A 25,858-nucleotide genomic window follows, 5' to 3' on the forward strand; every position below is an offset into this window, starting at 1 on the left:
ACAATCCCAAGCCAGTCTTCTTCTGGCAGGGAAGGAAGAGTGAGATCTATTCATACTTATTCTTTGCTTTTGGGAAGTGCTCCAGGACTGGCATTATGGTGATGGGCACAAATATAAAAAACTGGAAGGACAGAGAGTGGGACAGATTCTCAAATACAGTCTGCCCCCTTTGTGCTACTCGGTATCTTCCTGGGAGGGGGACCCTCAATGGATGTAAAGCCAGTAAAGCCAATGTTTCAGCCAGCCCCATCCCCCCCCAACCCAGGTGCAGGGTGCATACCGCAGAAGGAGCTGAGAAGGGGCAGAGAGGAAAGTTCCTAAGGAAATATATGCCAGTGGCCTAAGTTGAACAGCCTCCTAGAGCAGCTCCCACCTGGACCATTGCTGGTGCAGACTGGGCCATGGAATCAGTTATGGCTGCATCCCAACAGCTCCCCCTGCCACTCTCTTACACCAAATGGAGTTTGGACACAGGGGAGCATCAGTCCTAGACAGAGCAAGAACTAGGTCATTAAAGTAGCATTTTTTGAAAGCACAAGTTTCTTAAATACAAAACTGTTACTTACCATTTTCAGCTGCCCACATTGGTTGCTCAGAAGGACATTCGCTGACTGTGCTGCACTGGTTCTCACAACAGGATGTGAAGGAAAAGACTTAGCTGCAACCACTGTAAGGTAACATCAAAATCTCAGTAACAAAATGTTATGGAGCCGAGCGAAACCTTGTTCTGGGTTCAGTTAAAACCTCATTGAAATAGATAGGCGTAAACTCACGCTTCAATTAACATGACTATAAGGAAAAGCCCCCACCTAAGACAAAAAGAGTATCAGGGAGCTTTTGCTGAGTATTGTTTTGGGTAGGGGTATATATCTGTGTGGAAAGCCAGAACAGACAAAAACAAAAACTGGGAATGACAGAGAGAGGGAGGGAGGGAGCGAACAGCTGAAAGCCTGGTGGTTGTCCTTGGGAAAAAAACATGGGGAGAGGTTTTTGGGTCAAGTGTGCAGGCTGAAATGAGTGAGTTCTTGGAGCTATGAGTAAAAGAAACTGTTTCCTGCTATTTGAGTCATTCAGAGAGACAGAACTTTGTACATTCTTTGTAGCTAAACAAAACTGCATCAAAGAAATACCCAAATATCACCAATTTCTCCCCCTAACTGGATCAGCCTGCTAGACCTAGAATATTTGACTAGCCACTCTGGTCAACAGGGATAACAGTAATAACAATTTCTCCCTGTGTTATAATCTTGCCTCTCAACTAAAATGTGATTTTTTTAAAATTGTATTGACTCAATATAACGTATCTTCCTATTTGCTCGAGTCTTGAGGATTCACTCTTTCCACTTTAACTTCAAGAACTTGCAACTCCAATTCAAGCCTCAAACCATGTTTATGGCAAACATTTTCTCCCAATCTTCCCAGAGTAAAGGGTCAAATCACCCCCTTCTGTGGAAAAACTCACCAAAGGGAACAAAACCCCCATCAAAGAGCAAAATTGCTATTTTGACACACTGAAAACCAAGCTGAGTGTCCTCTTTGAAAGGGGAGTGGAAGAAAAGAGAAACCAGCAGCCACATGGACAAGGCAAGGGCCGGGGTTTGACCTTGGAATCATAGACTTTAAGGTCAGAAGGGACCATTATGATCATCTAGTCTGAGCTCCTGCACAATGCAGGCCACAGAATCTCACCCACCCACTCCTGTATCAAACCCCTAACCTGTATCTGAGCTACTGAAGTCTTCAAATCATTTAAAGACTTCAAGGTGCAGACAATCCTCCAGCAAGTGACCCTTGCCCCATACTCCAGAGGAAGGCGAAAAACCCTCAAGGCCTCTGCCAATCTGCCCTGGAGAAAAATTCCTTCCCGACTCCAAATATGGCAATCAGTTAAACCCTGAGCATGTGGGCAAGACTCACCAGCCAGGCACTCAGGAAAGAATTCTCTGTAGTAACTCAGATCCAACCCCATCTAACATCCCATCACAGGCCATTGGGCATATTTACTGCTAGTAGTCAAAGATCAATTAATTGCCAAAATTAGGCTATCCCATCATACCATCCCTTCCATAAACTTATCAAGCTTAGTCTTGAAGCCAGGTATGTCTTTTACCCCCACTGCTCCCCTTAGAAAGCTGTTCCAGAACTTCACTCTTCTGATGGTTAGAAACCTTCATCTAATTTCAAGTCTAAACTTCCTGATGGTCAGTTTATAGCCATTTGTTCTTGTGTCCACATTGGTACTGAGCTTAAATAATTCCTCTCCCTCCCTGGTATTTATCCCTGATATATTTATAGAGAGCAAATCATATCTCCCTCAGCCTTCTTTTGGTTAGGCTGAACAAGCCAAGCTCTTTGAGCCTCCTTTCACAAGACAGGTTTTCTATTCCTCAGATCATCCTAGTAGCCCTTCTCTGTACCTGTTCCAGTTTGAATTCATCCTTCTTAAACATGGGAGACCAGAACTGCACATATTATTCCAGATGAGGTCTCACCAGTGCTTTGTATAACGGTACTAACACCTCCTTATCTCTACTGGAAAGACCTCACCTGATGCATCCCAAGACTGCATTAGCTTTTTTCACGGCCATATCACATTGTCGGCTCATAGTCATCCTGTGATCAACCAACACTTCAAGGTCCTTCTCCTCCTCTGTTACTTTCAACTGATGCATCCCCAGCTTATAATAAAAATTCGCGTTATTAATCCCTAAATGCATGACCTTGCACTTTTCACTATTAAATTTCATCCTATTACTATTACTCCGATTTACAAGGTTTACAAGTTTACAAGCATGCCCCACCCAAAATTCCACAGGAAATCCTGGCTCCAACCTCATGCAGCACATGGCCTGCTGCATGTTCTCCTGGGGACACCTTAAAAATGGCAGTATGGTTAGTTGTGGCTGTATTATCATTGATCCCCTGGTTTGTGGCTGCATAGTATTGCCCATCCCTCCCCACTAGAAGGTCCTAACAATGCTACAAGATCAGTTCTACTGGGTTGTCCATTTACAAGTGAGGGTTTCACCGGGGCACAGCCATATAGAACATTGTCTCACAAAGGTAAGCGAAAACCAACACATCTTCCCTTTGGATTAATACCATGCAAACCCAGGACATTTTACACATTTTCCAGAACCATAAATCCATCCCTAGCTCTTGATACAATGATCACGTGTACCAAAATCAGAGCCCAAGTTCATGAAAAGATTAATGAACTTCAGCCAACATTATGGCAAGCTTGCCTTGCATTTTGAGTTTGTAATGAAGCCTGACCTCGAGTACATTTCACCTATGCTTGGTCTTTGTTTATGAATATATCTACACACCTCTAGCTAATGTCATTCTAACACATTGGGATGTGACATTTATTCTTTTCCGACTAAAAAATATTCCATTTATTTTAAAGAAAGATGTGCTATAGTCTTAGTCTCTAACACTCAAACTGTAGCAGCGAGGCACATGGCCCAGGTAAACCCTGCTCCAATTTAAATAGCCACGTATTAGTGACGGATTAAAACTTTTGTTAGAAAATATATAAGCTAAAAAAAACCACAAATGATTAAATATAAAACAACCATATCAGTTCATGTGTGTGTAAAAACTGTATTATAACCATGAATAGCAAAAGAAAAAAAAAGTATGAAATGACAATTGCCCGAGGTAAAAAACAGTTGGGGGTTAATGGTCAAGTAAATAACTTGTCAGTATTTACTTTTTCTTTTTACTCTCCTTGGGCAATGGAATTAGACTTCAGATGCACTTATAATTCTAATCAGTTTCTCTTTCTTTCAGTTTAAAGAGGTTTTAATATGTAAATAAAAACCAAACATATGTCTGAGTATTGTAGATGTATGCAAACAAACATAAAACTCATCGGTATATGTAAAATATTATATAATATAGATGCTTTCTTGTTCTCACAAACAACACAAATCTGTTGCATCTTGGTTCATGGCAACTGCAGGAGAATATTTAAATAAAACTTTTAAAAATGAAATTTAAGACACATTCAAGAGTATTTTTATTTTCATTGGTCTCATTTTCAATGTCCGTTGCACATCTGCACCCCAAGTTTGCATACACAATCATAAAGATTGATAGTCATTTGCCTAGGTTATAGTCATATTTGTGTGTGCACAATTATGCATTGGACTTTTGAAAATCAGGGCCACTGGGTTTTGCAAAGCCTTTTAAAAATGTAATCTATTTACTATAGATTTTATATATAAGCAGAATACAAAAACGTAACTGAACATACTCAGTTTAGATTTTTAAGTTTTGTAACATTACTGCATTCCCTCAATTGTGTTTAGATGCTAAAAAAATTAAGGCGGAAGAAACAGTTGGTTCTCAAGCATAAATTGCCCTGTTGGGTTCTCTGCTGTAGTTTTGTTTGCTGTGAAAATGGGATTAAATAAAGGGAAAATTTATTTATATTGTGCTTGATTCAATGCCCACTGCAGTCTATAGGGGCCTTTCCACTAACTTCAGTGGGCTTTGGATCAGACATATTATGATGATGCTCATGAGTCAGATTCTCAAAGATTCAATAAGAAAATGGTTTATGACAGGGATTCAAGTATAGAGTTTTCATACTCTTTGGCACCAGACTTGTAGACTGGACACAGATAAATAGTAAATGTAATAAATGTTATTTTTATTTTAGTAGCACTCAGAGGTCCCAATAAATCAGAGCCCCATTGTGCCACAAATTAAGATACATTGCAGATTCTCTGCTGGCATAGACTGATGAAGCTCCCATGAAATCAATGCATCTACACTGATTTATATCAGCTGATGATCTCTCTCTCTGACTCTCTGAGGTCGAATCCTACAAACAGGTATGTGTGTAACTTTATTCATGGGAGCAGTCTCGTTTAGTTCAGTGGTACTACTGACATGAGTAAATTTACCCATGTGCATGGATCCTGTTTGAAGGATCGAGGCCTGAATTAAGACATGATGCGACAAATGGGCGCAAAACAAATGGAGGGAGTGGAGGAGGAAGGGCAAGGGTAACAATGAGAGAAACACATGGTTATATAGACTACCTATGAGCACAACTTGGTTGCAGTGTTGTTATAGCCGTGTTGGTCCCAGGATATTAGAGAGACAAGGTTGGTGAATATCTTTTATTGGACCAATTTCTGTTAGTGAAAGAGATGAGCTTTCAAGCTACACTGAGCTCTTCTGCAGGTGTGGGAAAAGTCACAGTTGGCAACAGGTTTCAATTATTTTTTTAAAGGATAGAATTGTACAAATGATATTAATGATCGCAATAATCTTATGTTGACTAATTATTTCCTCATTTTCCTCCCTCAAATGATGATGAGTGCAATACAAGATTAAAATTAGTGTTAATCCTAAAACCAGTTTTTTCAAATACGTCTTAGGCTGTTTAGGGATTCCATTTACAAAATAACATTAAGACTTAAATCTGTACACACTAGCTTTAGTGTTTCTTGTTCCTTATGATTACTAAAACCATGTTTCTTTAAGAATTTTTTTGCCTCTATTTTAAATTTAATTTCTTTTTCCTTTTCTTCTTTCTAAATCCAAGATTTTTGTTATTTTACAAACATGAGGGAAAAAAGGTGATATATAGTACTGATTTGAAGGGGTAAAATTTCACAACTTACTTAGCCAGATTCTCAGCTGGAATAAATCAGCATTGTTCCATTGACTTCAATGGAGCTATATTGGTTTACACCAATTGTGAATCGAGTCTCTTATTTTGATGTCTTGTTACAGATATTACATTTTAAAATCAGATTAAAAAATAATAAAAGTAAGCTCTTAAAAGTATTCAGAAGAGACAGTGTGTGTAAGAAACCCAACTTTTTAATTTTATATCCTGAAGTTTTTCTTTAAGCCGTGAACCGTGAGTGCCCTCTAGGATCAGTGTCCAAAAGTCATCATAATCTTGCTTGTTCTTTAAGATTCCATGTCTAGTTAACTCATTCTGCAATCCTATAATCTAAAAAAAAAAAAAAAAAAAAGTGAATACAGAACTTACTATTCTGAATTCTTATGTGCAACAAAGCCAAATATAAAATTCTCAAACAACGGGCCAACTCCTGTACTGGTTGATGCAGTGCATATGAGCAAAGATGCCTGCTGATGTGCCCTTTACATTGGAGAAGCTGCTAGTGTGGGCAGAATTTCTCAGTGATCCCAGGGTTATGAGTTCAATCCTTGAGGGGGCTATTTAGAGAACTGGGGTAAAAATCTGTCTGGGGATTGGTCCTGCTTTGAGCAGGGGGTTGGACTAGATCCACTGGGATATAAAACTAAAGTGGGACAGATCTTACTGCTTCACTAAGAAAGGCCAAAGCCCACCTCCATCCCCCGCCCCATATGTGCTAGCTCAGTGGTTTTCAACCTGTAGGGTCCACAGACTATGTCGAAGATTTCTAAAGGGGTCTGACCTCCATTTGAAATTTTTTTTTAGAGATCTGTAAATGAAAAATGGTTGTGCTAGCTAATGGTGATGAGATCTAGACATAATCTGAAAAAATAAAATGGACTATGTCCCCCTGGGGTTGTGGTCACTGGGCCGTCGTGTTAGGTAAGAGTACATTCCATCAGAGAAGCGTACACTATACAGGTATCCTAAGTGGCTACTTGTACAGGCGAAGCGGTTCTCTATATCTTCTTTCCCCACCGGTACCCCATCACTGTAGAACATGGGGTTAAACCCTGGAACTTTAAATCTAAATCCTGTTCCTTTAATACTGGAGAAACTTCCTGGAAATCACACCAATTTAAAGATTCAGTGTCCAATAAAGATTCTCTCCAAATGGCACAGTTAGCATGTGTGATGCCATGAAGATACTTCAACTGTAAAGTGTAGGCACATTTGTATTTTATGTCATTATAAGCAGTATGCCAGTGACAAATGTATGAAATGGAGTTGAAATAGACTTAAGTGGAGATCCTGGAATTTAATTTATTTTCTCTCTCGGGGACTTAAAAAAAAAAACACCTCCTCAGGATCCCACCAGCTATGCTACTGTTCACACCCTAATCCAGCTCTTCTCAATCCAGTTCAAACAATCACTTTCTGTTTAAAAATAGAAGTCAGTATTAAGCACTGGAGCTGTGGATGGATGGCTTCAGTTGCTTTTCCCCCCAAGCAGAGGGCATAAAACTGAAATTTGCATATGCCTAAAATAAGTGATTAAAATGACCAAAAATAAAATCACAGGACGTCAATTTTTTCAAGTACCAGGAGGTAGCCATGTTAGTCTGTATCCACAAAAACAAGGAGTCTGGTGGCACCTTAAAGACTAACAGATTTATTTGGGTATAAGCTTTCGTCAGTAAAAAAACCCACTTCTTCAATCATTCAATCTCAACAGAAAATACTCTTTGCATTTTCACATGTAGCTTCATTTTATTTTCCTCAGTCAGTTAGTTAGCAAGAGAGCTACACTAAACCAATTTGTCATCCATTCTGGCTGTCACATGGGAAAGCACTGGCCACAAATAAATCAAGGATCACAAGGACAAAATGCATAACATTACATGGAAATCTAACCCCCTTCAAATCAATTTGCTCTGTATCACAGAACATTGACACCTTGACAGAAATAAACAAAACGTTAAGAAAGTTAAGGTATCACCACTGCATAGATGGCTTCCAAACTTAATTTTATCACGAAGAAATTGATCCAATCCCCTGTGGCTATACACTGTTTCCCCATATAAAAATATATATACACATAAACTAAAGTGAAAAATCTGCATTTGAGAAAGAACTTCTAGATATGCAGATTAAGGGTCGGTTCCTAAAGAGAGGCATAGATAAGACGCATTTTCTCAAGGGTCTGTGAGTTGCTGTTTAGGGTCCATTTGTAATTCAAAAAAAAAATCATTGTAGGAAGAGCAGATGACTCGGGAGAATGAGATTGGGAGCTTTTCACTAGTTCTAATTCTACCCAAGTCAATAGTGACTAAAATCAGTTACTCTTCAACAGCTGTTCTGTGGCTTATTTTAAATTAGTAGTTTCAATCCTTTTCCTAATGCGTAAGTGTCCACATTACAGCTGGCATTATCCAGCACTCTTATGGGTGGTCTCAACTGGGAGGCCAAGGACTGAATGGGAATGAGGTTTGAAATATTTTGTCTTCTGCTGATCTAGAGTGAAGGTATATTTGTGCGCAGTGTGGGAAAGCCCAAAATGCTGCAATCTGTACCTGCTCTGTTGATAATCAGAGGTTTTCAGTGCGCAAGGCTTTCAGCCTGGCACCTTTCAGAAGCATTAAACTCAATAATAAATTGAGATTTATGGGTGATGGTGGAAATTTTAGGCACATGTCATTCTTTAAAGAGACAATATTATGCACTCATTTAATATGTCCAAACGGAGGTTTATAGTAGACACAATTGCTCCAAATCCTTAAAAAAAACCCACAATATTTATAACATTTGCTAAAACAATTCAGAACTCTTGCAGCATACCAGGTAATTACTGGACTGTGGAATAGACTTGAGGTACTTAGCATCGTGAGACAATTTGCAGTAGGGCACTTGATGTCCAGGGGTACACTTAAAAGAAAGATAAAGTTTTGGTCAGTATTTTTTTTTCCAGTAGCTGGGAAACAAAGCACAAAACAAATGACAAGTAAACACTCAGCCACAGGAAGCCATTAACAACAGTGGGCACCAATTAGGACCCAGCAGGTATTCCTAACACCGCCTGGTGCTCTAGCTCCGCCTCAAATGCTTTGACATAACACTCACAAACTTAGGCTTAGGAAACAACAGGCTGTTTCATTTACTCAGCAATTTGTAGCCACATATTCCTGCTTATAGGCCCATAAACCTGTTTGTAGTCGTCTTCTGTTTCCCTTCAAGTTTGTGTCATTAGAAACTGCAATTACTGTCTACCCAAAGGAGAATACTTTCAAGGAAATAAAATAAAATGAAACTACTGTGATCTCCTCTTTCTTTCTCTTGTCTCCTATTTCCATCCTCTCTTCTGCTAAGGAATGTAAAATGCAATGGCTGATTTAAGGAAAATCTATTCATGAAGAATATTTTTGCTAGTTTCCTCTTCTCACCACAGACTTTTTTTTTTAAACAAAGCAGAATTTTCAAAAAGCATAACTTGTTGTTTGTTTTTTTTAAAAAGGGGAAGAAAATGATTATTCTCAAAATTAAGCCATGGCCTTAAGTAATTACAAAGCGTTTGCACAACAAAACAAAATACACCTTTCCCCCCCAATCACAACCCCCCAAAAAATAATAAAAAAAAATCAGTAAAGTAGTTGCAATTATAAAATGTGTGCATTAATTATAAAGATATTTTGCATCTCTATAGCATCTTCTATCCAAGAAACTCCAAAGAACCATCCAATCCCTTGAAAAACATTTCTGAATTAAGCCTCACACAATGCCCCTGTGACAGAGGTAAAGAAGACTACCAAAAATACAAGATGTCATCAGTTTTTACTCTTGGGTCACAAGTCTTCAAAACAAGACTCATCTTCACTGCTTTAAAAAAAAAGTATATTTTTTTTACCTCGGAATAACTAATATGTGTGAGTTATCCTGAGGCAAAAACACTGAAGACCAGGAACTTTAGTTTTACCATAAAGTAATCTCAAGGAGGTAACCCCTGGAGGGAGTATAGCATTGTGCCTGGTCTTCAGTGTGTTTTCACCTCAGGATAGTTTATGTGCTCTAGTTACCCCAAGGTTAAAAAACAAAACAAAAACAAAAAACCCCACCCCTTTCACACAACGCCCCCTCCCCCCCCAAGACTTTTTTTTAGCAGGAAAGACAAGACCTAAGAGAGACTGGTAATTCCCAAAGTTATTGTGTCTGATTCTGTTCTCAGTTGTGCCAAGAATCAAGAGGAACTCCCTGGGAATTACACTATTGCAAAACCAGTGACAGATCAGAATCCGACTGAGTTTTGAGGACTCTTCCTAGCACGCATCATAGTATATTCTGACCCTGTGAAGTGGGTAAAACAACCTACTGATGCCATTTAGTTGCCCATTTTCTTTTTCACCACTCGCTAACAGTAAAAGTTAATCAAAAGATCAGTTAAAGTCACATAATTTCTTGATGCTTTCTTTGTATCTTAGTTAATTCATCTCGACTTTATTAACAGGCCAAAATAATAAAATAAAATAAAATAAAATAAAGAGGAACATAAGCGGAATAAAGAGGTGACTATAGTCTGAAATAATTTTGAACTCCCCAAGTCATTCAGATCCTATGATGCCTTAGGATACGATTCAGTCTTTGTCTTTAGTTTCCTGCATTTTTTCCTCTCTTTTTCAGGAAAGCAAATCTGCAATCATCAGCAGCTTAGCAAGTCAGCTTCCAACACAGCCTCACATTAAACCACCTGTCCAAGTTCCTTGTGGCATTTCTGGCCAGCTACTCACTTCAGGGAGCCCGTTGCCAGTTTTCATAAAAGTTTGCAACTCTAGCCTCTCAGAGCTCTAGGGGGACTGTCCCCCTACCTGGTGGCTGCAGGAACCAAAAAGCTCCAGTAAAATGTGACTAGCAGCAGCAGTGGGGACAAGTCTGCAACAGAGCTTCAAGATTTCATGTAAAATGGATTTGGAAAGAACATCTAGATGCCTTGGGCCTTACGTGCACATCCTGGAACCAGTGTAAATAGATATATAGTACACAGATGCTCTTCAAACTCCCCACCACTTGGCCACCCTAGAAGGATAATCACTCAATACCTCAGAATCCCAGTTTGTGCTGATGGCTCACTGTGTCAGATGATGGAACGCAGCTGGCAGGCTTCCAAGCACTGATGTAATGTAACAGGGCCCATGCATTGTTGAGGTGCTACTTCTCTGCATGCTGGGCATTAGTGAGGTGTTTCCACCACTGAACTGCAGGTTAGGGAGGCCTTGGTGCCACAGGTGCAAAGGGAATCAACGGCAGAAACGTGGGCACTAAATTGTCAGAGCCTCAATGGTGACCCAAGCAGGCCTCAGCTCCTTTGGCTCCCTGTGCACCTAAGCTCAGAGCCAGGAGTCTTTGCAGGTGCCAAGGCTCCTAGTGAATAAGAGTTCCTCCCAGCACATCAGAGAGCTGCACTGAGGAGCCTTTGCAGTGTCAAGACTGACACATGGAAGCAGAGGAATTCTGTAGCTGGAGTTTGAGTTACTGACCCCCTCCAGGCATTGAAATGGTACTGTCACTTGGAAAGACAGGCAGATGCTTTGCAGGTGGGGAAACTGAGGCACGGAGAAATTGAAGTAATTTGTCCACAGTCAGAGAGAACTCCTATGGCAGGGCAAGAAATAGAACCCAGAGCTCTTGATACCTGGCTCTGTATCAAGCTAACCACAAGCACAATCATCCTCCCTTTATATCCACCAGGGGCAAAGCTGTAGTTTAATGCAGGGGTAGGCAACCTATGGCACACATGCCCAAGGCGGCACGCAAGCTGATTTTCAATGGCACTCACAGTGCCTGGGTCCTGGCCACCGGTCTGGGGGGCTCTGCATTTTAATTTAATTGTAAATGAAGCTTCTTAAGCATTTTAAAAACCTTATTTACTTCTTTACATACAACAATAGTTTAGTTATATATTATAGACTTATAGAAAGAGCCCTTCTAAAAATGTTAACATGTTTTAGACTGGAAGGGACCTCTAGACATCTAGTCTAGCCCCCTGCATTGAGGCAGGATTAAATACACTATAATTATTATAGCTGTTTGGTGCAGGATACACCAAACCTCTAAGGTGCCCGCAGCATGCCAGGTTACTGCGAATTGGAGGCAAGAACTGTTCTAGTTGCTGAAACACCTACATCTTGTAGGCACTACAGTAACCACTCGCACACCTGGTTCACTGAAATGATATTTTAGTAGCGCTGGGAGGAAAGGGAATAACTGCAGATACTCTCGCTATAGAGTCTTAAACAATTAAAGTTCAAGTGAGCAATAGGGGTTCTTGTTTGGGTTCCTGGGGCAGCCAAGTCAAGAATCAGGGCTCTTCTCTAGTCCAGTCTCTATCCCACAAAATAGGATCTTGCAGGTTTCCAGGCCAGGCTTAGTTAGCGTCTCTCATTGTGGCCCCAGTGCACCATTACCTACTACCTAGGCCTCCACTGATGGGGATTCCACAACTTCCTTATGTAACATATCTCAGTACCTAACTATCCTTATCGTTAGAAAGTATTTCCTAATATTTAATCTAAACATCCCTTGCTGCAAATTAAGACAATTACTTCTTATCCTACAGGTTAGATCTTTTATGCAGTGAAAGACACACTTTTGAAAATCCCAGCCTATATACTTTTATATAAGTAGAATAATACAGTATAAAGAATTAAATGCACACAGATACACACACATACACATGAGATATTTTCTTTATACTCATGAAGGAATTCAAAATTTAAATCCCTCACTGAAGAGATATGTACAGCCTCAACTATACCATCCATTATACCTTTGTTTGACTCCTCTTAAAAGCTACAATTTTTTCTTCTAACCCCTCTTTCGTTTGCTATCTCATTTCATCTGACATTACACTATCAATTTACTATATTACACAGAGGATTTTTCTCTTTAGTTCTCCTTATTTTCAGTGCTGCAAGCTTTTTGGTTAGATTTAATTTACAACAATATATTCATTATACAACAATATGTCTCTAGTAAAAAAATAACCTAACAATTGCCTCAATTGTTATTTACTTCACCTTTGTTATTAAAGCAGCAAGAGTTATTTCTCCCTCCCCATGTCAGTGAAGCAAATGCAAATTGCCCTTATATAAATCCATGGTACGCCCACATCTCGAATACTGTGTACAGATGTGGTCTCCTCACCTCAAAAAAGATATTCTAGCACTAGAAAAGGTTCAGAAAAGGGCAACTAAAATGATTAGGGGTTTAGAGAGGGTCCCATACGAGGAAAGATTAAAGAGGCTAGGACTCTTCAGCTTGGAAAAGAGAAGACTAAGGGGGGACATGATAGAGGTATATAAAATCATGAGTGATGTTGAGAAAGTGGAGAAGGAAAAGTTATTTACTTATTCCCATAATACAAGAACTAGGGGTCACCAAATGAAATTAATAGGCAGCAGGTTTAAAACAAATAAAAGGAAGTTCTTCTTCACGCAGTGCACAGTCAACTTGTGGAACTCCTTACCTGAGAAGGTTGTGAAGGCTAGGACTATAACAATGTTTAAAAGGGGACTGGATAAATTCATGGTGGCTAAGTCCATAAATGGCTATTAGCCAGAATGGGTAAGAATGGTGTCCCTAGCCTCTGTTCGTCAGAGGATGGAGATGGATGGCAGGAGAGAGATCACTTGATCATTGCCTGTTAGATTCACTCCCTCTGGGGCACCTGGCATTGGCCACTGTCGGTAGACAGATACTGGGCTAGATGGACCTTTGGTCTGACCCGGTACGGCCTCTCTTATGTTCTTATGTTCTTAAGAAGATCCTCCCACAAAAACATAATCCAGAACAAAAAAAACCCACTCAAACCACTGGGAAACTGAAAATCTTCCACCTCTTTAAATGCAGAACCTGTTTTATGCCACTGTTACTTACATTAGTTAGTGTGTGATGTTTAAAATTAATACTCATTTTGGATCCAGTCCTGCCATTCTTACTCAGACAAAACTCCCACTGCAGTCAGCAGGAGGGTTAAGGACTTCAGGGCTGTGCTCTTGATACACACAATCTACATCATACTGAACATTCAGAACTCAGATAACAAGAAAGCAAGCAGAGCACTCACTCCTTCATCAGCCAAATGTGTGACATCGACCTGCTGAATATGTGACTATGACCCAAAAATGAAGTACACACACCCAAAACCAGATTGAGAAAGGCATGATAATGATGTAGAGTTAATTAATTTATTTTTTCCTATAGGCATCCATTATCTTCTGATTCAGGACTTTCACTTCTGATGTTAATTATTTGTAAGCGGGGAAAAAAAATACAGAGCTGACACCAGGTTAGCATCAAATGAAATTAGATGTGGATCTGAAGTCTGATGTGCCTTGTAAATATTTACCTTTGAGAGGAATGAAAGAAAAATGTAAACTTAAAACCCAGCCTTCAATCACGTTTCTGTGCCTGGTTGAGGCAGTTTGTTATACCTACAACCACAGTGTTTTGATCCAAGGCAGAGTGGCTTAAATTATTGAAGGTGTAAAGTCTCATATCACACAGAAGCCTACATAGGTGTTTCATTGTATCACTTTAACCACATTTGTAGGCCCTGTCATGTTAAGGACAGGAGCAAAAAGCCATAATTTACTCGTCAATTCATCACAGCCTAACCCTGCCTTATCTTAGCTTTATGGTCCCCTCCAGTAATGCGAGCAGAGAGAAAGATTGGGCAGACCAGGGCTGTAAAAGAGAGAGAGAGAGAGTGCGAGTGCACACGTGCAACAGTTCGCAGCATGATTCCTAATTAACCTAGCTCATAGAAACCCACAGGATTGGGGACCTGAAGAGTGGCATACAAAGAGTAGAGCCAAGCAGCAGCTGCATTCTGAGCATGGTCACCTCCAGATCCCATGTATAACTTATGTATAGTTACAAAAAGCCTTAAGATCTTGGTTCAGAAAAGCATTGAACTCATTGGTACAAAAACACGTTTAAATGATTTGCTGAACCAGGGCCTAACTTTGAAGGGTTCTCACTCTCTCGCTTGTACAGTGCCAGCAGCACCAGAAGGTAGCCAATGGCTAAAACTGCTCCCTAAAAGCTATCTTACGGGGGAGGGGCCACTTTGCAGATCCCTGAAAAGACACTAGGATCTGTGAGGCTGAGAGCAAGCCCTCACTGCAGCCTCTCAAATTTGTACCCACCAAGGGGAGCATTAGAAGGAAACTCCATGAGGACCTCTGTCCCCCTCCTACACGTTTCTCCACAGGAGGGTAAGACATGGCCCAAAGTCTGTGTATTAACTTATTTGTTTAAAATAAAAAGATACCAGAGATTGTAGATGGACATTTTGAGCTGATCCCATGTTAATGCATTACATAAACTAGTCACCGAATTGAAGACCAAATACTGTTTCAATTTTTCCATCAATATTATGGACTCAATAGATCATGTACTTAATATTGCCTCATGCACAAAGCAGATGCTTCAAAAGCATTGAAATTAGCACAGAGCGGGATGCACATCTTTGCACCTTATTCCACAGAACTAATGCCATATATTGTGTCATTTTGGGAGTATCTAGGGAGTCCTCACTCTGCAAAGCATTGACAAAAGAATCTAACAACTGTGTTTCAAAGCATGTTTATGCTAATCCATTAATCTGTGGATGTGATGATTAATGCTGCATACTAAGGATTCTTATGAAATTTCTGATGAAAAATAAAGTTCATTTGTAAGTGCAGAAAACTCTCCAAAAGGGACTAACTGCCTGAAAAAAAATCTTTAATACGAGAAAAATTTTACATCCAATTTAAAACTGTGGGGGTAGGGGGAGCTTAATTTTGGTTTTAGAATTCTTTGTTTGACAACCACCACAATTATTTTATCTAAAATTTGTTTATTCTCCCTCTCCAAAAACCAAGCAACCACACACACAGGCTATCCTTGTGTGTGCTGAAGTTCAACTCAGAGAACATTTCTAACACAACATTATAACAGCAAACACAGGCGTTCATAACAGAAATGTTGAAATAATTTACACTAAAACATCTATGCAGATGTGGTCGCCTATAATTATTAGTATATTCTTATGCAGAAGATCTGTGTTTCCATGAATTTTCATTCTCTGTTGGTTTGTTTTCATATTAACCTTATACATTTTGCAGTGCAGAAATATACCCAGTTTAATAAATATTTAAGAAGCTATTCATTTTAAGAGTGGAAAAATTAACACAGTGCCCATTTTTACAACTTGGGACCCCAACGCTACAACATCTGAGAACATAAGATTTGCATTGATCTCTCTAAGAGTGGCATAGGGTGGGGTAAAGTGGGGTCTATATTTTCCACTCAATGTATGGCTTTCATTCACATTAACACTGAGTGGGAAATAGTCACATAAAGCCCCTAATCACTGATGTGTGAATAGAACCCATAATATAAAGCATTAGCATAGTTTTACAAATCTGAATGACAACTTAGTAATTGGATGCAGTGACTTTCCATGGGTTTTTAGGCACATTGGCATGGCAGTGTGGGGGAGATAGAACAGAAACACTCTTGACTGCCTCAGTACAGTGGATAAACAAAGGACATCACTCTGTAGAGCTATTCATCCAACACTTTCACCAGCAATTAATTCACTAAAATTAGAAAAAAGGTAAGAAGCCACCACGAGATTCCAGAAGCTTTCGACAACAGACATTTATGGGTTTAAAACGCTAGAAATAATTGTTTCTTAAAAAGAAAAAAACACATTTATTTAAATGCACAGATTGTTTATTTTTATTTAATATTAAAACTTCAGTTCCCTTAACTAAATGAAATTCTCATTCACCATTATGCTGCAAAATTATTTCCCACAATTATTTTCTGACTCCTTAAGAATATAGGGATGGACCTATACTTTGCTGGGCAGTATGCAAAATGACATATACCTATGCTCACATCATCTTGCATGCAATCCCCACTGAGGCAATGGTGAATCCCTGCTCCCAACACCTCTCTCCACATAGCACCATAGCTTGCGGTGATTCATATATGGGGGCCAAGTAGCCAGGACTGGATTCAGAGAACAACTTTTCGAACGAGCTTTGAGAGAGAGGGGAATTCATTCTCTTCTGCAGCCAGCCAGCAGAGTCAAATTGCATCATAGAACAAGACATGTGATGGTGCGCGGGCTGGCGGATCAGAGAAGTATATATGTAGTGAGTGTGGGACCCCAAGAAGGGTTAAAGCTAAGACTGGCCTTGAGAAAAAAATACATATATGACTAATTCTACAGACCCGCAGAGTCCTCACTCAGGGAATACACCATTTGAGTGGGAACTTTCCTGTTAAGGAATGAAGGTATGGGATTATTAGTGAATTAGAACAGCATTTCCATCAGTTCCAGTTGCTAAATGCTTCAGGTAATATTTTTACACTAATATTTTCATTGATTTGCATAAGCATAAACATTACAGTGCACGTCAATAAATGCAATCTAAAATTGTTGTGCTCTTCAAATATAGCCAGCTCTGATTATCACAACTGCAAAACAGAATCATCCATGAACAACTGTACAAAGGAAGTGCATCCGAAGAAGTGGGTATTCACCCACGAAAGCTCATGCTGCAAAACGTCTGTTAGTCTATAAGGTGCCACAGGATTCTTTGCTGCTTCTACAGAACCAGACTAACACGGCTACCCCTCTGATACTTGTACAAAGGAAAGCAGAATGAATACAAGAACACTTCCAGAAACAACCTTCATGGGAGAAGGTACTTCGATATACAGGGTATGAGTACAGCATAAATACAGGCAGGTTAGGCAGACAGTGTTCTGTCAATTTTATATTGTTTTCTATTTACAATTTTTAAAAATGTATTGTTAATTTTAAACAATGCTGTTAGTCACGTTCCAAGTTGGTTCTCTTCTAATTGAAAAGAATTAATTATGCAGTCATCAGATGGACACTGTATGTGACTTTACAACTATTACAGGCCTTGCCTAGACACAAAACTTGCACTAGTTTAACTACAAGTGTATTTTACAATTAATTCAGGCTCTCTCTACGCTAGAGATCTTACAGCAGCACAGCTGTACCAATGCAGCTGCGTCGCTGGATGATCTCTCATCTAGTGGCTCTATGCTGGCGGGAGAGAGCTCCCTCCCCTAACATAGTGCTGTTCACACTACCATTTATACCAGCGAATCTCATAGCTCGGTGAGGTGTTTTTCACACCCCTGAGCGCTGTGCACACTACCACTTATGCCAGCAAAATTTATGTCGCTCAGGGGTAGGGTAGACATGGCCTCAGTTAAAGTGAGGCAGACCACTGTGTAGATGCTCTTATTTTAGTTTAAGAGTGGCTTTTATGGATTTAGCTTAAATCAACTGGTTACTAACTTAGGCTAGAAAGAAATAAGCCATTCCTAAATTGAAGTGTCTACATACGGTTTTTCACTGCAGTACCTAAGTAAGTTTTAAATTAGATTGTTGTAATTTTCCTATGTAAATAAGCCATTAGACTCTCAGAAACAAAACTTGCTACTGCCGTCGGGCATATAAACAAAAACATTTCTTTAAAATTCCGTTCTTGTTCATACTTACTGATGTTGGGTGTATGCATACTTTGTCACAGCAACAATTCATTATTTCTTTTTCATTTGAAAAAGGATCTAAATTGTTGAACTTTAAAATAAATGTTTATGTTATACAAGTCAAAGTTAAGATTCAGAACGTTATGATTAAAGTACTTTCTTTCCTTTCAGTGGCTATGTGTCTGCAAAACATAGTTCACTGCAGTATTCTCCTGTTAAATGTGGAGAAGTGTTTCCTTTAGAAGAGGAAATTCTCTTAAGGAAGTTGTTTTAAGATAAATAAAAGTTCAGGATGAAGCCAGCAAAAGGTGTGAAGGATTTCTCTTTGATTTCCCAATTTGTGTATTTGGGCTCAGACACAGACTACATTTTATGCACATATTAATAGGATGCTAATAAGTCTACAACTCTACTTTAACATGGACCTGTAGAGACAGCCTGATATGTGGCACCAAATATATTAACCTTCTTAAGTAGGGACATTTTGTTCCTTTCTTGTAAAAGAGAGAATCAGATCATGCCTTCTTAATTTTGAGTTAAGAAAGTCTTGCAAAGGCTGCCTATTAAGTTATTTTGATGTTTGACTGTTTAGCAGTGTCACTGACCAGTTAAAATTGTCTTTGAACATCAAGAGAAAGGAACCAGATCTGCCTAGAATAAACTTTAGTAGCATAGTCTCTTTATCAGTATTGTTATGGACAAGAAAAAAAATGACTAAATTAGGAAAACTACTTATATCAAAGAGCTGATAAAAACAACATCAAAATAACGCAGCACTGAAGCTCATAGAACTGTATTTAAATGTTTGCTGAGGTCTCATGGAAAATTTTGAAAAACATTCGATTTAAAGACAATTCTGCTTATGTTTTCTAGATTTCTCTTCCCTTTGGTTGTTTTCTTAAAATTCCCTGGGAAATTCACATGAAACCAGGCCTCTGTTCCTCAACAGTTAATTTTATCCTGGCTAGTTACTTCTCAGCTAATAATGCCAATATCTTCTCTCTGGTGACATTATAATCATTTCTACAAAGCCAAAGGTCATGTCACAAAGACAGGATTTTAATATCAAGTAATGGAATAAGGGAGTAGATGAAATCTCCAGAAACAAAGATCTTGTTTTCATGCATTTTTCCGCAGCAATACAAACAAAGGAAAGATAAAGCCCCAGAGAACATACATCCAGTTGTACAGTGGTCCAAGAACTGAACTCAGGAATTATATTTAGAGGTACACTGACAATTTAAAAATCATACACTGAAAACAATGTTTTTACCTGTGATATGAACACCCCCTGAGATGAGTAAAACAAAGATTTTTACAAATCAAAAATAGCTTTTTACCATTTATACTGTTTATCTTTTTTCATAGTTCAACCACCAAAAAAATGGAAATCAATTAAGCCAGTTTCACTTTGGTTTATACTCAGTCTCATTCTCAGGCACTGCAAGGAAAATGTTTATTGGTTTAAAAACCAAACAAAAACAAAACAAAACAAAAACACAAAGTCATGATTCCACTGGAGTTTAAAAGAAAAATCATGGAAAAACATTACTCGTGGGGTTAGACTATTTGTACAAAACCTAAATACTGGATCACATTTACTTCATTAAAACACAATGGGTAACATTTTCAAAAGCACCTAAGTGATTTAGGCACTTATGAAAATTTTACCTAATATCAACTAAGCTGATTTCTAACATGGTCTCACCTGGCTGGACATCATGGATGAGGCCAGATGGTGTTAGAACTGTGTTAAAAATACTTTTTTCCTCCTGTGTTACTAGGGACCTAAACTAGAACACTTCGCCCCCCCACACACACACAAGATAAAAGAGTTCTAACAACATTCATCCCTATTCCCGTTGGCTGGACAAATCTCGTTAAAGTACAGCAAAAATAAAACAGTATTTAAAATTAGACCTTAATTTACACGTTAGCTCCTTCTATAAAGGATTTAAAAGAAAACTGATTATCGTTTTTCTACTGTGGTAGCCCCTAAGAGCCCCAGACACATGTCTAGTGCACAGTGGGGCTGTGTACTATACAACACAGAACAATGTTTTCCAAAGTTCTCCAGAAAACATCAGTAATTCTAAGATTGGGTCCAACTCTCCATCTACATTACTAAAATAACCACATTACTGAACCATTAGACAAACCATTGCATTATTTAACTATTAAAAATTGAATATAATAGTTAAACTGTGGGTTAAACTGTACCTAGACAGACAGAGGAAAACCATGTTAAACATATTTTTGTTTAAGTATCTCTCAAAATGAAAACAGTTCTCTAACACGGTTAAAATATGGCTAGAGCACAATCGTGTTGTATGTGTACTTTTAAGCACTGAAGTGCAGATGACAGCTAAGTTTCTTTTATAAAACTTATTTTCCATGGAAAAAGGAGTTCACCTCAGCCATTAGTTACCTCTAAGGCCGAAACTTGCCATGGTGAGTTTTGGTATTTTTATTTTTTAAACATATAATATTTTAAAATTAAAACAGTTCTTAAATTTATGAAGTTGCTAAATGGTTTAATAAAAATAACCAATCTGAATGCTTTTTTTGCATTTCTAAAACTCAGTTTCATTGGCAAAATTAACTTCTTTCTCAAAAGGAGCTGATGAAAGGGGTGTGGTGTCAAAGAGCCATTCAACTGTATTTCAAGATTGAATTGCAAATTAGTCAAAACCACTGAGCCTCTACATGCTCATCTAATCCCCTGCAAATCACTCTCAAACAAGCAACAGGGCATGGATTGAAGTGACCCCTCTAGTATTATAGTGAAGATGGATATATCCATGACTGTTAATCACTTCCTACACCAAGCTGCTTTTAAACCTCATTGGTTAGTCCCACCTGTTGCTAGCAAGGGGACTCCTATAAATGACTCCTGCTTTGAAAACTCCTGTATGCAGTTCTTGTGTAGCAGCCACCAGATTCTCTTGCTGGGAGAAAAGGGAAGGCTGCTATACTGCACATTCAGGGAATCCCAAAGCACTTCACAAAGTGATGATTTGTGTGTCAGTGCTATGACTGGGCTGGTCATGGCAGTGGTCAGACTACAGAACAGGGATGAGTCAAAATCTGGGGCATCCTGCAAATCTATTCTAGGTTCCCCAGCTGGATAGCCCAAGATTCAGTGTCAACCTTCTTCTCCCCAGCTGCAATGCCATGGTATCAGAATGAATCTGGGGGATTAGTTCATAGGCACACTAGAGTGTGCATTTGCAAAAGGATTTAAGGGACAGCAGGAGAAGGGGGAACCTGTGAAATACTTCAGCCAGGGCCATGCTAAAAGGGAGGACATCTCAACTCCCCTGGAACAATCAAGTTATAATCTAGAACTCAGTCAATAAAAAGCAGCCCCACTGCTGGCACTATACGCCGGGGGCAATGAAGCACGAACAATTCACATCACAGCCGGTCCTTGGTGGAGTGGAGATTCCCCCAGGATGAAGGACTATTATCTAAACTATCTCTCAAGAGTATTAAACTGCACCTCTCTAGGGAGCCCTTCAGACAATAACCCTCGTGTCCTCCTGGCCCATATCCCCATATGAAAACTTCCCCAATGACGGTCTTAGACCAAATGTAATCTATTATGAATGCCCACTTTCCCCCAGAGGTTTGCCAGCCATTCAAGTGAACCTAAGCAGAGTTTCGAGTGTCACCCCCCTCCCCCACACAAATTGTGTGTGAGAATCATGCAAAACTCCCTGGTTTCAGTCAAGTTTGTTTTGAATTTGGGCCCATTAGAGCTCAAAGTGAAACTCCAGGGGTGTGACGTTCAAACTGCGTGAACCAGAACTAGCAAGTCTGGCATAGCTCTACTTCTAGAGCACAAGGCTCTCTTCTAGGAGCTATTACTGAGTGCATAGCGAGTGCCATATCCGCTCACCTAATCCCATCTGGACTGCTTTGTGGGATACTTTTTAAACCATTAGATGCCTAAAGGAAGAATATACTTGTCTTTAGAATAAAAGTTCTTCTCCTGTTTCTCTCACCCCTTCCTTACCCACACCAGTCCCACTATATACTCCACTTCCCTCTCTCCGAAGAGAGCTCTCTCTGCTCCCTAACTTCTCTTGCCCCCAACTCCCATTCCAACAGCACCAGAACAGGTGCCCCTGAGCCTCACATTCCCTACCTGCCAAGCTCTTCAGCAGCTCCCATAAACCCCAGGGGAACGGGCCAGTCTGATGCAGTAAAACACTTCAGTACTGACTGGCATCCTAATGGGAAAATGTTCCACGTGGCTCCTTCTAATCCCATTGGAGTAGAGATTGCTCCTGCAGTCAGGACTCTGCTCACTAGGCCTAGTATCTGACTCAGCAGCTATCACCATGCTTCACCAGCAGACTTGGTAGTGCGAGAAACACCACAGTAAGCTTGGAAGCAGTCTTGCCAATAATCATGTCCTTTTCAGGATAATTGTGTCAATCATGAATTATATGAAAGACACTCAGATCTGTATGGCTGGAAAGTGATGGCAGGGTTGCTATTCTTTAGTTTATTCACGCTGGGCAGAGTCACGTTTTTAGTGATAACTTTGTTTTTATTCCCACCATCAAAATACTTGTTTTAGAGCAAGACCTGGGACCAGAGGAAGAGTACATAAATCATCTCCCTTATGGAAACAGCCTGTATATTTCAAGAGATTACATCAATATGATTTATCAAAAACAACCAACAGCTGTGAAATTAAAGAGAAAATTAAGTCCTTTCTATTACTTATGGCTAGAAAACTTCTACCAAAACTATTTCTGAGAGAATATTTTTAATGAAAAATCATAAGGAAAATTGGTCCCATTTTTCATCCAATGCTACTTTCCAGAGATGTTTTAAACCAACATATAGAATGGACTAGAAAGCTACATTCCTACTATACAACTCTATAGATTGATTTTAAATGGCTACAGAAAAAAGTTATTCTTTATGGATTGCAATAGACTTTTTCCATATGGGCTGACTCTCCTGTAGTTTTTGTTTTTAACTTGGTTGTATTTTCTCTTTTTGAAGGTAAAAATTCAACAGCACTGTCAGAACTAAGCTAATGATTGATGTATCCTGCAATGGTAGCCATCTTGTAAATTGGGAACCTATCAAAGCCCAAATGTGAGAGACACCAAGTTGGGCTTAACAGACTCAAAATAAGGGACATAAGATAATTAGGGCTGTCAAGCAATGAAAAAAATTAAGTGCACTGTTAAACAATAATATCCAAAAATATTTAAATAAATAGTATTTTGTTTTCTACATTTTCAAATATATTGATTTCAATTACAACACAGAATACAAAGTGTACAGTGCTCACTTTATATTTTTATTACAAATATTTGCATTGTAACAAAAGAAATAGTATTTTTCAATTCACCTAATATAAGTACTATAGTACAATCTCTATCATGAAAGTTGAACTTACAAGTGTAGAATTATGTACATAAAAATAACTGCATTCAGAAATAAAACAATGTAAAACTTGAGAGCCTACAAGCAAACTCAGTCCTACTTCTTGTTCAGCCAATTGCTCAAACAAGTTTGTTTACATTTGCGGAGATAATGCTACCCGCTTCTTGTTTCAATGTCACCTGAAAGTGAGAACAGGCATTCGCATGGCACCATTGTAGTCAGTGTCACAAGATATTTACATGCCAGATGCACTAAAGATTCATATGTCCTTTTATGCTTCAACCACCATTCCAGGGGACATGCATCCATGCTGATGACAGGTTCTGCTTGATAACGATCCAAAGCTGTGCGGACCGACGCATGTTCATTTTCATCATCTGAGTATTTTTCAATTCACCTAATATAAGTACTGTAGTACAATCTCTATCATGAAAGTTGAACTTACAAGTGTAGAATTATGTACATAAAAATAACTGCATTCAGAAATAAAACAATGTAAAACTTGAGAGCCTACAAGCAAACTCAGTCCTTTTGTTTATCATTTTTACAATGCAAATATTTGTAATAAAAATAATAAAGCGAGCACTGTATACTTTATATGCTGTGTTATAATTGAAATCAATGTTTTGAAACGTAGAAAACATCCAAAAATATTTAATAAATTTCAATTGGTATTCTATTGTTCAATAGTACAATTAAAACTGCGATTAATTTTTTTGAGTTAATCGCATGAGTTAACTCTGATTAATCGACAGCCCTAAAGATTATCTATTCAGGGAGTTGGAAATGATGCAGGATTCATTGCTTTAGTATAAATCACTTCAGTTTCATGATTTTTCATTGCTGATAAGCAGTTCACAACGATAAATATGTGAAGACCAGATATGTGAAGAAAAGTGATGAACTTGAGTCTGAATTATGGATGTCCCTCATAGAGGCCCCAATTCAGGAAAGAACTTAAACACACGATTACATCCACCCCTATTAAGACAGCACTTTCAATCATGCTTAATTTTAAGTATGCACTTTCTGTCCTGAGGAGGGACACTTTCCCGAACTGGAGCCAAAAAGAAACAGTTGACTGCTATGGTGAGTGCAGCTGAGTTCTTCCATTTTTAAAATGGCCAATATAATTTTGTCTGCAGAGGTTCTTTGGTTCCTCCATACATTTAAATAGAGAACAAATTATTTTTATTTTCTCTGTGAACTCCTGTGGCTGTTTAGAATGCTAGTTAGCTATATATGACTCTGCAAGCTGTCAGGTGAAAAGAGTGTTTATTTTGTTTTGAAATGTTATAAAGAAGCGGAGGATAAAGGTTTGTAGGTTTGAAAGAAAAGTTCAAGTTAAAGCCTTTGAGAAGAACCCGTGTTTGGTAGAACCCAGGGTAGGAATAATTTACTAAAATATTTCAGATTTACTTGTTATTTGGACTAATATGCAGTGTAAATATTGTGAAGAGCGATTTATTTTCATACCAGATTGAATAAATCCAAAGAAAGTGAGAATTTACATCTAACATCTCAGACTTCTGCATTTCCTTCTCCCCATGAGGTCTCTAAAACCTGTTTTACCATGAGAAATAGTACACATTTAAAAAGGTGACAGAAAGGGACAGACAAAATGGAAATACTGGCCCTGATCCTGCAGGATAGTGCAATTATCTGTTCAGAGACCTTCTTGCAATAAAATACAAAATTCATTAACCACCTCCCTGATAACTGAGAATGCATTCCATAAAACTATTTAAAATAAAACAAAGCAAAAATGTAACACTGAAGTTTACACATACTTTCTATTATGTTATCTGGCATATAGAAGGAAACCAGGATCTGGTTACTAAAATTTTTTTAGACGTGAGCACATTGAAATCATCTTGATTTCCATTTTGTATGGCTTGTATATAAGTAGCAGGTCACTCGGGCATTAAACAGGAAGTGTTCTGAGACCTGCTTGCAATATCTCAGGGGAGTACAAGCTCATGTTCCAGTAATATTTTAAATTTTATTTATTTGCCTTTAAGTCTTTATTATAGTGCTGGTTGACAAGTTTCCACTGCAACTGTTTGATGGAGAATTCATGGTTTTTGACTAAGCAAAGGACATTTTCCATGAAAACATGATTTCCAGAGATAATTTTAAGCTTTGTCAAAAAAACTGAAAATCCAAAATCTTTTTGGTTTTTCAACAGAGTCAAAATTTCCCCGACCCCATTTCATTTTCATATTAGATCTTAACCTT

The 25,858-nt window shown here is 38.7% G+C and overlaps 1 protein-coding gene and 1 long non-coding RNA gene across 7 annotated transcripts in view; one reads left to right on the forward strand and one right to left on the reverse strand.

Moving 5' to 3' along the window:
• The window catches only part of LOC123366276, a 97,784-nt gene that overhangs the window by 44,056 nt on the left and 27,870 nt on the right, over nt 1-25,858 (reverse strand). For all 5 annotated transcript variants that reach the window (XM_045009563.1, XM_045009564.1, XM_045009565.1 and 2 more), the window contains 3 exons: nt 8,468-8,554; nt 5,842-5,980; nt 567-667 (listed from right to left, as the gene is read on the reverse strand). In XM_045009563.1, the coding sequence (XP_044865498.1) occupies nt 567-667; nt 5,842-5,980; nt 8,468-8,554 (327 nt within the window). The remainder of the gene's footprint in view (nt 1-566; nt 668-5,841; nt 5,981-8,467; nt 8,555-25,858) is intronic.
• The window catches only part of LOC123366277, a 63,384-nt gene that overhangs the window by 15,447 nt on the left and 22,079 nt on the right, over nt 1-25,858 (forward strand). Inside the window, exons 3-4 of one of the 2 annotated variants that reach the window (XR_006578007.1) lie at nt 576-674; nt 17,137-17,245. This is a non-coding gene — a long non-coding RNA (uncharacterized LOC123366277). Of the gene's footprint in view, nt 1-575; nt 675-17,136; nt 17,246-25,858 lie in introns of those variants that run through there. The other variant, XR_006578006.1, reaches the window with a different exon arrangement.

The sequence above is a fragment of the Mauremys mutica genome, chromosome 3 (assembly GCF_020497125.1).
Source record: "Mauremys mutica isolate MM-2020 ecotype Southern chromosome 3, ASM2049712v1, whole genome shotgun sequence".
Taxonomy (NCBI): Eukaryota; Metazoa; Chordata; order Testudines; family Geoemydidae; genus Mauremys; species Mauremys mutica.